The following is a 14,250-nucleotide window of genomic DNA, read 5'->3' on the forward strand; positions in this document are numbered from 1 at the left end:
AGGTGGTTTACAAACTACCTTCAAAATAGAAAGCGTATCACACGTATCGGGTCAAACCGAAGCAGAGAGCTACCAGTAACCTGTGGAGTACCACAGGGAGCTGTACTCTCCCCAACTCTATTCAACATTTACCCGCACGATATTAATCAGTTACCACTCAAAGGTAAGATATTCCAATATGCAGACGATACAGCAATAATATCCATCCATAATAACGCAAGCATAGCCCAAACAAATATGCAACATAACATAAATCTGATCATAGAATGGCTCACGAAAAACTCCATACACCTAAACTCAGAAAAGACAAAATTAATGATATTCAGAAATCCACTGACTCGTCCAGTTGATAACAAATATATAACCATCCAACATCCACTTTCCAACATAAAAAACACACAGAACAGCAAAACCACTACAATCACTCAGGTTGAAACAATACAATACATTGGAATTTATTTCGATGCAGATATGAACTGGAATAGCCACATAAACCATCTACACAACAAACTCCGAACAATAAGTGGCAAACTCTACAGGTTAAAAGACATAGTTCCCATACGCCTAAAAACACTAATATACAAAGCACTATGGCAAAATATACTAAGATAAGCTATAACAACGTATGCTTTCTGTGCACCCTACAAATTAAATAGATTAATGTCACTACAGTACAAAATGATAAAACACTGATCTTTTGGGGAAAAAGAGAAAATAACGACCTTATATACGTTGCAATGTCAGAACACAAAATACTGACAGCAAAGCATTTATGTCACTATACCTTTGCTAAAACATTATTTCGATGCCAACTACAGGACAGTCAGAAATACATAGCGTATAACAAGACCTCAGACAACTAATTATATCACATATAAATACAATAATCACTACGGAAAGGTCACGCGAAACTTCTACATCCCAGACATGATAAACAAATTACCTTTTGAATACAAAAACCTTACAAACTACAATAGCCTGAAAAGAGCTCTTAAGGACATACTATGAACAAGAAACACGCGCCCAAAATACCATACAAACTTAATGAAACACAATATATTCGTTCAGGCTTCCAGTTCAGCGACGCATCAATACATTCCAAGTTATTGTGTGTATGTGCGTGCGTGCGTGCGTGCGTGAGTGCGCACGCGCGAATTTCTCAATCATAGATTTCGTAGCTTCCCAACGCAGCAAAAAAAAAAAAAAACAATAAATAATAACTAATTGGTGTCATCCTCAGATAAGCTTGCATATAAGCTTCGAGGATGAAAGCAGAGAAATTAGTTCTCATCCAAGATGTATCATATGTAACCAAGAGCATGTAATGTACATATCACATGTAAACCAAAGTATGTAATGTATGTATTATATGTAAACATAAATTTATGTAATGTAAGTATCATATGTAAACAAAAATTTATGTAATGTAAGTATCATATGTAAACAAATGTAAGTAATGTATCATATGTAAACAAATGTAAGTAATGTATCATATGTGAACAAATGTGTGTAAATAACTGTAACAAAAGTATGCAATATAGAGTGATTATATCCATTGATATTGTATATACAGAGTGTAAAATTGCAAAGAAACATCTGTAATAATCATCATTATTAATATTATAATAATATATGCTGTAAACAGTTATTGTTATTATTATTATTTAAAAAAACTTTATGTACGAGAAAGTTTTTGTTATGCATAATTGTCTTCATATAATGTATGCAATTTACCTGAGAAATAATAATTTAAAAAAAAAATTATTGAGCCTTCGTAGGTCAGTCGGTACTATAGACAAAGCCTTTTGGTTGGAAAGACCTGTGTTCGATTTGTGAGGAACAAATGTATTTTAAATTTGTTTAAGATAAATTGACAGATGATATCAACAGATGTTATGTGTGGATACGTATTTTGTTCCCCTACGTTTATCCTTGATTTTTTCTATTTTTATACGATTCTCTTAGAATTATTAGGGTATATACGAAATATGAGAAACTATATTGAAAAATTTGTCGAATCGATTGAATGATATAGTAGAATTACGGATGTAATAGGAAGTGTGTGTCTGGGCAGGTTTGGTTTGTTTTACGTTACCGCCAAATGCAAATAAGTCCATGAGGCGAGTGTATTATATATGTTAATGAGATGAGTCGTTCTGGCTGGGTTACTTGTTTTAAGAGATAAAAAAAGGTCATACCAACTCCTTATAAGAATAGGGTAACTGGCATTTCAAGCGAGAGGACATTATCATTGGTTATATTATTATAACCAATTTTATATCATATTACCATTATGTGAATGTGATGAGGTAAACTCCCCTATATTGGAATAAAATGAAACTATTACGCTAAAGGCAGAATGTGACAGGTATCAACTGTCACAATAATATTCTTAAAGTTCTAAAAGAACTGGGCGATGGACTGAGTCCTTGACTCTTTATCCCGTCATCTGAATGAAGAAAATCTGTGTGGATGGGATATTATTGAGCTAAAAGCTCCAGTCATGGCTGGGTAACGGCAATAGCCGAGCCTCAGTTAAAACTTCTTTGACTACAGCATTGCCATTCATTACCCTGGAAGTCCTAAAAAGGACTCCAGAATTTTTCTACCTCCATACAATAACAAATGAATACATAAATATTATTTTTTTAAAAATATTCAAAATACTTCTACTCCTAAAACTTTGCTAAACAAAAAAAAATGCTTCTTAAACCATTCTTTAATGAGGATAGGATAATCATATAGTCCTTATAAGGACTGGCTTAAAGGGGCGAATCAAGAATGCTTTTCATCTTCCCAGTTATCTGTAGAGGACAGTGTAGGGATAACGTGTTATTGAGCTATTAATTAAAGCTCTGATCATGGCAGGAGGGTAACAGCAATAGCCGAGCCTCAGTTAGAACTTCATTGGCTACAGCATTGCCATCCATTACCCTCCAATGGTATTGGATTGAATGAATCAATCACCGCATCTCACGGTCGACTGATCCATCCCAAAGGTCACTCTAATCATAATCATATAGTCCTTATAAGGACTGACTTAAAGGGTCGAAGCAAGAATGCTTTTTATCTTCCCCATTATCTGTAGAGGACAGTGTAAGGATAAGGTGTTAATGAGTTATATAAAGCTCTGATCATGGCAGGAGGGTAACAGCAATAGCCGAGCCTCAGTTAGAACTTCATTGGCTACAGCATTGCCATCCATTACAATCGCAGGCTACCCATTTTAGTCGCCTCGTACGATATGCATGAGCTACATTGGGGCTATTCTTATCCCGGCCACCACACGGGTCATAATCATATAGTTCTTAAAAGAACTGGGCGATGGACTGAGTCCTTGACTCTTTATCCCGTCATCTGAATGATGATAATCTGTGTGGATGGGATGTTATTGAGCTAAAAAAGCTGTAGTCATGGCTGGGTAACGGCAATAGCCGAGCCTCAGTTAAAACTTCATTGGCTACAGAATTGCCATTTATTACCCTGATTAGTAAGTAAAGGGTAAAATCTCAAAAAATCGGACGATCTCTAGGCCACTCCATAGTGGGCGAAAGACCGTCCATGTCTCAGCGTTGGTTCCACTCATTGACGGCCGCCCCGTCCAAGCACCCCGACGGGCTCCCCGTTTAAGCAGAACCGCTCAGCGTTGGTTCCACTCAGTGTCGGCCGCCCCATCCTAGCACCCCGATGGGCTCCCCGACTCCTGAGCAGAACCGCTCAAATTCCGAGGAAAATAATTCACCGACAAGAACCCCTCAGCGGGCCGTGCCGGAGAACACCTTCCCCGGAGACTCAAGGTGCTCCCTTAAGGCAAAAACCCTAAGGGAGCGAACTCAAAAACTCACACCCAGGATAACAGCAACAGCCGAACCTCAGTTTACTTCCTCGGTTCAGCATTGCTATTTGTTACCCTGGAAGTCCTGATTAGTAAGTAAAGGGTAAAATCTCAAAAAATCGGACGATCTCTAGGCCACTCCATAGTGGGCGAAAGACCGTCCATGTCTCAGCGTTGGTTCCACTCATTGACGGCCGCCCCGTCCAAGCACCCCGACGGGCTCCCCGTTTAAGCAGAACCGCTCAGCGTTGGTTCCTCTCAGTGTCGGCCGCCCCATCCTAGCACCCCGATGGGCTCCCCGACTCCTGAGCAGAACCGCTCAAATTCCGAGGAAAATAATTCACCGACAAGAACCCCTCAGCGGGCCCTGCCGGAGAACACCTTCCCCGGAGACTCAAGGTGCTCCCTTAAGGCAAAAACCCTAAGGGAGCGAACTCAAAAACTCACACCCAGGATAACAGCAACAGCCGAACCTCAGTTTACTTCCTCGGTTCAGCATTGCTATTTGTTACCCTGATTAGTAAGTAAAGGGTAAAATCTCAAAAAATCGGACGATCTCTAGGCCACTCCATAGTGGGCGAAAGACCGTCCATGTCTCAGCGTTGGTTCCACTCATTGACGGCCGCCCCGTCCAAGCACCCCGACGGGCTCCCCGTTTAAGCAGAACCGCTCAGCGTTGGTTCCACTCAGTGTCGGCCGCCCCATCCTAGCACCCCGATGGGCTCCCCCACTCCTGAGCAGAACCGCTCAAATTCCGAGGAAAATAATTCACCGACAAGAACCCCTCAGCGGGCCGTGCCGGAGAACACCTTCCCCGGAGACTCAAGGTGCTCCTTTAAGGCAAAAGCCCTAAGGGAGCGAACTCAAAAACTCACACCCAGGATAACAGCAACAGCCGAACCTCAGTTTACTTCCTCGGTTCAGCATTGCTAATTGTTACCCTGGAAGTCCTAAAAAGAACTTTTTCAGTCTTATAATCATATATAGTGTGGTGTGGTTGATTGATGGAATATCAAATTATCTTATCCTCACTAAAGAATTGTTTACGAAGAATTTTTTTTTTGTTTTGCAAAGTTTTAGGAATAGAAGTATTTTGAATATTTTTTAAAAATAATATTTATGTATTCATTAGAATTATTTATCATTTATTCAAAAATACTTATTTTTTGCCTCTATATTTAAATATGAGTCAGTCATGAAAACAGCAATTAAACATAACGTTAACAATGAGTAACAATGAAAATGACAGAGAAATTATACTTTTAGTATAATTTACCAATTCTTTGTCCCATGCTTCATATCCACTACCATCCGTAGTGATTTTGAAGAAGCTGGCCGTCAGGATGGTTATCATGGTGAGTGGAGCGAGATATCTCCAGCAGAAAAACCAATAATAGCTCGGTCTGCGACCCGTCATTAGCTCAATATCGTCACTAAATCTGTTAAAAATAGAAAAAAAAAATTATATTAAATTATATTATAAGTTTATCTTTTAAAATAATAGAAACTATTCTTGAAAAAGGCGAGCTTACACTCTAATCCATTGTATTGTATTTAACAAAAAAAAAGGGAAATTAATTATACGAATGTAAAATATATTTGTATTCATTCAATCTGTGAAACTTTCAGCTCTTTGATTTCGTTATAAACATATTTGAAAATATTTACAGATATTATGGACATTATTTGCAAATTCAATATTGAAATATTTGAATTTAGTAAAAAATTATTTTAGAAAATCAAAATATTATTTTAATATCATTTTGATAAAATAAATAGAAAGCTAATTTAATACGGATAAATATCTATAACGAAAAATTATGTTTTATAATAGCATTCTTGTAAATACACCATTTGTTATTATAAATTAAATAAATTAAATTAAAAAAAAATGTGTAGTTATTTTGACATATGAATGAAAGCAGTGTTTATCGTAAATAACAAGTTTTAATAAACTTAATTTTCAAGCCAAAGAGGAATAGAAGAATTATTATTTTGAATCGCTTTGTTAATAGCGATGGAATTAAACGAAATCGAGATGAAATTAAAAAATTAGAAATATGATCACTAATAAATTATTGATTTCTTTCTGTTTTTTTATTACTTTTTATTTTCATTTTTATTATCTTTTGCTTTCTGAAACGAACATATTCATCTAAAGAAATTTATAACTTCTTACTCTAAAAACTGTAACATGCAAAAAACAATTGCTTTAAAAACAGTTACTTTTTTTTAAAAAAAAACTCTTACTATAAGTATCATTAATTTTTGCGGAAAAAAAACTACTGTTATTCAGAAAATTGTCACTGCGTAATGGGGACATGTTTACAATGTTCCGCACCGATTGACTTCACTGTCCTGCCAGACAATTTAACGGAAGAATTTTAGAACTACCTACAGTTTATTTTTTTTTTCAACTACAATAACGTCAAGCACAATAAATAACAAATAAAACATGTAAACTAACCTGACATTACGACATGGAAGATTTAGGAGCCGATCTCTAAAAAAAATGTAATATTTATGATGGAGGGAATCAAAAATTCGTTGATGGCTAAACAAATATAGCAAAAGAGCGAAGAGTCAACAGGTACATCACTTGGTAAACGTCACCATTTTAAAGAATTGAAATCAGTAAAATACAGTAGCACGTACGGCTGACTTACCTTTTTAAGCCATATATGTAGGATATTGTTATACATTCAAAGAGAGATACAATCAACAAGGGAAAATTGCCACTGTAATTATCGAAGAGAATAAATATATAGTTACCCGCTCCGTGGCAAAAGATAGGAGACAGCGCAAAGCAAAGAAGACAGATGGCACCTAGAAATAGAAGGGAGAAAAAAGAACTAACAAATCCAGAAATAAATGGATATCTGGTTTAATAATAGGTGATAATATAAAGACTTAAGGCTAGCTCTAAGATGAAATGGAAATGGCGAACTATTTGTTCATGCCGTTCGCCTAACTGCCATCTGGTGGCTAAAATACCATGCATTTGATAATGTACACGTTTACCTGATAGTGTCTGCACCATGCTGATTGTAGCTCTCTTCATATGCGGGCTTCATATCCGGATATAAAGAAATGTATCCTTTGACTAAGAACTGTTTGGATGTTAGACCTCTGGAAGATCGGCAGTTCATTTGGGAAAAACTTGAGTTTCAGTTCCATCTAGGACGCGAAGTCCCTTTATAAGGATTTCAACTAAAGGTAAGTTAGTCGAGCTCAGATGGATGAGGGAGACCGTCCCCTTCAGAAAAGACGGCGTTTTTTTATCCCGTGAGACAAAATGCGCACACGAGGTAATAATTGCTATTTCACCCAACTTCAAAAAAAAAAAAAAAAAAAGACACGTCAAACTGGATTCAATCAAGGACAATCCAATAAGATAGCAGAGTATTTTAACATTCCTTTGTTCCCATTTTGGCATTCGTGAATAAATATTCGATATCATTTGGTGCAAATTTTTTATCACAATTCTTAGAATAAAATTAACGTCAACTTACACACCAAATGCAACAGTTCTGTTAAGTCCTTTTTTATTTTCTATCTTAATGCTATTCTAATCCTAATTTGTAGCATCCTCTCTTATGAGAGGGTTGCAACTGAAACCAGGGATGATAATTATGAGCAAGGTGGTTTCCCTTGCCCTAAGTATATTTTGACTGTAGCCGTGTATGTTTTTTTACGAGGCAGGTTTGCCTGTTCTGGGAGATGAAAAACCCGAGTTTCCAGGTGGGTTGAAAATACTCCCTACCTTCGTATGAGACCGACCTACTCACCTTTAGTCGAAAGAGACCCAGATAAAGGTTCCTCACGTCATCGACGGGAATCGAGCCAAGGTCTTTCCGACAAAAGGGCTATACCGACTGAGCTACGGAAGCACCTTAATGCTATACCAATATATAATTCACTTTATGCGTATTTTATTATTAATTATTTTGTAAAAAGTATCCAGAAACGAGTGGTAACAGTTCCTAAAGTGTGCTGAGTATAATTCGACGGTCAGAAAACATCCCAGTGACAGCAGTCTCGGGGTCTGAGAGATACAAAAGTCTTAAACTTCGGCCTGTTGATAGGAGATATCGACAAAGGCTTACAAGGATCACGCACACTCTTACAGATAAGAAATGGAATATTGTGAATTTAAGTTCCTATTGTTTCACGCTGACGGCAGGGATAGTGTGTGTGTGTGTGTGTGTGTGTGTGTGTGTGTGTGTGTGTGTGTGTGTGTGTGTGTGTGTGTGTGTGTGTGTGTGTGTGTGTGTGTGTGTGTGTGTGTGTGTGTGTGTGTGTGTGTGATGAGAGCCGAATAAATCAATGGGACATGCAGGGGCAACACTGAAAGTGATGGGATGTTATAGGAAGTACTTTCATGATAATCGTTGGCGACTCTCCAATACTAGTGAGTGCTTACTTAGCATTGTTACCAGTTAGTTCCATTCCTTCCTACTCGCAGTATATCTGTATAGTATCGGTTATTTTCGGCAGGGTAATGAGTCGCCACGAAAGGCGTAGATCATTTTAGAATGGTACCGAGATTGAAGATGCTTTACTATTCTATATTGGCTTGCTCAATCACGAGGTCTCAATCCAATTGAACATCTGTTCTAGGCAAGGATATGGTTAAATCCAATCTGAATACTGTGGAACGGTTTCGACACCCACCATGGAGACTGTGCCTCGACGAAATTTTGCTTTGCAGATGACCACTAAGAAACGCTTTGTTGTATAGAGTGAAGGCACGAGACTTCAGCGTCGCTTGTATGGAGTGGTGTCAAGGATGATTGTTGGATTCCACGAGGTGTTTGTGAAATGAAATGATTAAAAAAATAGAATAATTAGTATATTTGCTTTAGAAAACAAACTCTCCTAAATCTTGTACCAAATATAATGACTTTTTGCTGAACGTTATCAGAAAGATTTAATAAATTTGGACAATATTTGGAGTTTTTAGTAAAATAAAAACAAAGAGTATATCGGAAATGAATTCAAGATAATTGTTATATAAATATTATTTATAGGTTAGACATAGAAATGAATTAGTTTAACATTATTAGCTACCGATCTGAAGAATAATTTCATCATTTTCATTATTTATTCTTTTTTTTTTTTTTTGTCATAATAATTTGAGAACGTTATTGGAGTCCTTACCTGTTAACAGTTCTTTCCGGAGGTTTGGAAATATCTTCATGTCCACGATTGAGGTTATAACGCCCTCTAGCGTTCCAAATTGAGAATCAATTCCCAAGGTGAACAGCATTAAGAAGAAAAGTATAGACCAGAAAGGTGCTCCTGGAAACTGATTGATTGCCTCGGTGAATGCTATGAATGCCAATCCTGTACCTGATGCAGTCTGAAGGAGAAAAAAAAATAACGCTGACAAAATAAAGAATGCTGTTTACGCGAAGAGTTTCTATATCTATCTATGTTTTTCCTCTTAAAACAAAACCTTCTAAAGGGTTTCTTATTTCGCAAGGGAATGTGAACTTATTTTGGGAAATCGGTAGGCAGTCGGTTTCCACCTCTCCTTGCAGTTAAGCGCACGTCTGTCAAACTTGTTAGACCATAAGGATAGGAATGCAGGAGGCAATTCTCACCATCTTGTTTTTATCGAAACTCTTTTAGTTTTTATCCATTTTATATTATCCATTTATTTCAATTATAGTAATATAAATGCAAAATATCTATTATAATTACTACTGCAACATTAATTTTGAATCAAAAATATCCAAAAATTCTGAATTACTTCATGAACTCTCTAAAATAAAATTTAAAATATACAAGGCACCATAAAAGTTATATTATAACTAAATAATAATAAATTTTCATCTCATTATTAGAGTATATATAGTATATCATAGTATATGGGTATAAAAGAAAATAGTATATAGTATATCATAGTATATGGGTATAAAAGAAAATAGTATATAGTATATATAGTATATCATAGTATATGGGTATAAAAGAAAAATTAAATCGACCGTGAGATGCGGTGATTAATACCCTTGGAGGGTAATGGATGGCAATGCTGCAGCCAATGAAGATCTAACTGAGGCTCGGCTATTGCTGTTACCCTCCTGTCATGATCAGAGCTTTAATAGCTCAATAACACCTTATCCCTACACTGTCTTGCTTCGCCCCTTTAAGCCAGTCCTTATAAGGACTATAAGGATTATAGTATATGAATAGAGTACAGAGAATAATGGATGGCAATGCTGCAGCCGATGACGTTTTAACTGAGTGTCGGTTATTGATGTTACCTCGCCAAGACCACAGCTTATAGCTCAATAACACCCCATTCATACATTTTCTTCTACAGATAAAGGGGAATATGAAAAACATTCTTGCTTCACCCATTTAGCCAAATAAATAAAAAATTATAGTATTTTCAACTATGAGTAATATCAAGTGAATTGCCTGACAATATGATTAGTGGATTTAGTCATGTATTTGTTGATTATATTATGAAGTAGAATTGTAATAGTGTATTCAAAGCGCTCCTTTCGTACAAAGCTGGTGTATTTTAAATACTGATTTTGTTATTTTAAAACCTGTGGATAACATATGAGAATCGGAATAACCCACAAGCGTTTCCACGGCCGGTAACAAACGACTGTAAACTCTAGCGGTTGAACTGCAGGTAACACTCTATAAATATACTTACTATGGACAACATAAACCCGAACGATTTAATCCCACACTTGGACAGAAACCAAGTGTGGGATTAAATGACCTGTTCAATAAACTGCTGAAGAAGTTCTATACCAAGTGGCCTGGTTTCCTAAACCTGTACGCACTAACAAACGATCTTGAAGGCGAAGAATCAGATACAGAAGGAAATACAACAGTCTCCTCAGCCGAAGAGTTCCGGCAGACGGACTCCCAGGAAGAACACACCAGCAAAAGACGCAGGACCAAAGATGACCACATGGAGGAGGACGACTCACCTACACAAGACGTCTCAAGCAAGAAAGAAAAGGTCCCCCCCCCGTAGTACTACGAGACAAAAAAAAGTAGACCTCGGTCTCACTGATCTTCAGGGAACAAATCATTGCCTACTCCTGGGCCAAAAACACAGATGAGGGGATAAAAATCCAAGCTTCCCACTACAGACAGATGACCAAAATGGTGGACAACTCTAAATTGCAATACCGCACCTTCTCTCTAAGCAGCGAAAAAAATTGAAGGTAGACCTCCAAGGGCATCACCTCAGAAGAAATTACAGCAGACCTCATCAACCAGGGCCTGATCCTATTCAAGATTAGCAGAATGTACAGAACAGACAAAAAACCAATGCCACTAGTGCTCGTCGAAATCAACAATATCCAAAAATCGATTTACAAGCTAACTGCAGTCTGCGGTCTCTGGATCACCATAGAACCAATCAGAAAAAGAGCTTCAGCAGGGTAATGCCATAAATGACAGAAATTTGGCCATGCCCAAAAGCTATGCAAAGCAGACTACTGTACAGGTGACTAAAATTAATCGAAAACCACTCAATCACTACCTACATCAAGGCAAGAACCACACCGGCCAGATGTGCCAACTGCAGGAGGCCTCATCCCGCCAATTATAAAGGTTGTAGCCTCCATCCTAAAAATCGTTGGGCGGTAAGAATTACCGAGCCTCCACTTCAAATGGCCACTTGGAGCAACCAGGATGATCATCCCAAAACAAAGAAATCCAAACCCGATAAATCAGGAAAGAACCCTCCCACACACACACACAAACAAAACCTACGCGGATGCAGTGCGCTCAAAGAATACAGCATCTAACGAACAAGCAAGCCCCAACCTAGCAGCAATAGTGACCGCCTTGCTAGTCACCACGATCCAAGAATTCAGTAAAAACAGTCTATCACCGACTTCCATAAAGTGATTCTTTCAAGAAACCCATTCTATTCTAACGGCCCTCAGTGTCATGAATAAAAACAAAATCCAACCGAACTCCTTCCTGATAGCCGCCTGGAAACGTCTTACCAACACGATACTGGAATTACAAGAGTTCGCACACAGACGCAGTCCCAATATTATATTAATCAATGAAACGCACTTCCGGCCTGCAAATAACCCAAAACTAAGAGGATATTCCATGTCAGATTCGGAAACAGAGGCAGAGGGACCGCCATCTACATTAAAACCTATCTAAAGCACAATGCCATAAGCAACTCACAAATCATCAACCTGGAAATAACAAGCATAGAGGTGCATACCAACAGCGGTGGCAGACTTAAGATATACTCAGCCTACAACTCACCAAGCAATCCCCCCACCTACTGATGTCAGACTTAAATTCCACCCTCGGTGCCACAGACTCCACCATCATAGAAAGAGACTTAAACGCCAAGCAAACAGCATGGTTCAGCACCACCATCAACAAAACCATCAGATATCAGTATCAACTACGTCTGACGATAGCTCGTAGATACGATCAACGAGCTATCGTCAGACCACAACCCCATTTCTGCTTAAACTAGGCATCCAAGATCAATTCTCCCCACACCCCCATCGTACTCTTTCATAGCATGGGAGAAGCTATCCAAATTCTCACGGAGAACATCGTCTCAGCACCCATCATCTTCAAAAAAGAAGAGATAGATGAAGCCACGAATAACTTAATAAATCAACAAACTGCTAACAGCAGTCATCAAGACCACAATCACCAACATGACCAGTCGGCTCCCAGAGAATACCATGGACCTAATCAGCACAAAAAACAAAACCAGAAAGAGAAACCACGATACAAGACCCCACAAGACAAAACAAAAAATCGTAAACAACATGAACAGCCAAGTCAGAGAAGCACCTCCGCAACCACCGAAACTAGGAATGGGAAAACAACCTAACAGCACCCAACCCTGAGAACTCTCCGTACCAATCCCCCCCCTCCACGCAGGCCAAACACAGAATTGCACACATGGATATAGAAAAAGTCGAAGTTATAGTTGACAACCTGGAAAAACAATGCAGCCCATCATACGAAAACTTCATCAACCTCATTTACAAGGTTCGTCAATAGGTCAGATGCATCTTAAGGCCACCCAAGGGCAACAGAACGCATCAACCCCACTACTCCTGCAGAAATAATTAACAGCATAAAGCATCTTAACAGGAAAAAAGTACCAAATCCAGATGGCATCACCAACAAAATCATAAAGCTACTCCCCCGAAAGGCTACAGTGCCCCTGGTCAACATAACAAACGCAATCTTAAGCATACAGTATTTTCCCAAAGCATGGAGAACCGCTGATATCATACCCATAAAGAAGCCAGGCAATGATCCCAGCTCCACCCAAAATTATGAACAGCTTGGTCTCCGACGAGAACGCAGCACGGTTCAATAAATTCACTGAGTGAAATACATCATAACAGGATACAGCTGGAAACAGTACACCAGCGCGATATTCTTAGACGTCGCTAAGGCCTTTGACAAGGTCTGGCATCAAGGCCTCCTCTATAAACTCAAAAAAGCAAATATACCAACTAATCAAATAAGGTTAATAAAATCATACCTTAGCGAAAGAACCATGCAGGTAAAAATCGGCAGAACAGTCTCAACCAGGCGCAAAATCCTAGCAGGAGTTCCACAGGGCGCTCTACCGCCCCCTCCCCACCTACTAATAGCAATCGACATCGCGGACATCCCGCAAAACCCGAGGACAACCATCACAGCCCTATATGCAGATGACACGGCAATACTAGCAAGATCTCTTCACTCCCACCTGGCAATCCGGTGACTCCAGGATAGTATCATCACACTGGAGAAATGGTTCTCGTACTGGAGGATCCAAGTGAACCCCTACAAAAAGCACAACCATACTATTCTCTAGAAGGCTAGCACCCACTAAAGAAGACATCCAGCTCTTCGGAGAAAAGATTCCATGGCAGACGGATACCAAATATCTCGGAGTCAACTCGATAAATGACTTCAATTTAACAGCCACATCAAAATCATAGGTGGAAAGACATCCAAAGCCATAGCTCAACTCTACCCCCATGATCAACCAAACTAGATACGCAAAGCAAGCCACTACTATACCTGATGGTGACACACCCTGTAATCACATACGCCTCGCCAGCATGGAGCCATATACCGCTAAATGAAACATTCTAAAACTGCAACAAATACAGAATAAATGCCTGCTGATGATACTGGACGCCCCCATGGTTTATTAGAAACACCCAGATCCATCGAGAGACCAGAATGCCATACATATTTCCGCTCCTTCATGACCTTGCTGAAAAGTTCATCTCAAAGACAAGTACGCACCCAAACCCACTGAGCAGATATGCTGCCAACTACAATGGAATCGGCCACTGCAAACAGAAAAGACCCAAGACAATCCCAACTACTCCCAAATGAACATAGTCAACCCCGCAGCCTCCAAAGGTGAGGGCCTTAAACTC

At 38.7% G+C, this 14,250-nt stretch overlaps 1 protein-coding gene across 1 annotated transcript in view; it reads right to left on the bottom strand.

The window, feature by feature from the left end:
• Positions 1–14,250, bottom strand: part of LOC150103479 (sodium-dependent neutral amino acid transporter B(0)AT3-like) — a 47,332-nt gene that overhangs the window by 10,714 nt on the left and 22,368 nt on the right. Inside the window, exons 7-9 of the mRNA XM_090398485.1 lie at positions 8,996–9,197; positions 6,502–6,661; positions 5,112–5,274 (exon numbers count right to left, since the gene is read on the bottom strand). Coding sequence (XP_090254611.1) covers positions 5,112–5,274; positions 6,502–6,661; positions 8,996–9,197 — 525 coding nt within the window. The remainder of the gene's footprint in view (positions 1–5,111; positions 5,275–6,501; positions 6,662–8,995; positions 9,198–14,250) is intronic.

The sequence above is a fragment of the Typopeltis vanoorti genome, chromosome 9 (assembly GCF_054136105.1).
Source record: "Typopeltis vanoorti isolate ZY-2024b chromosome 9, IOZ_Tvanoo_1.0, whole genome shotgun sequence".
NCBI lineage: Eukaryota > Metazoa > Arthropoda > Arachnida > Uropygi > Thelyphonidae > Typopeltis > Typopeltis vanoorti.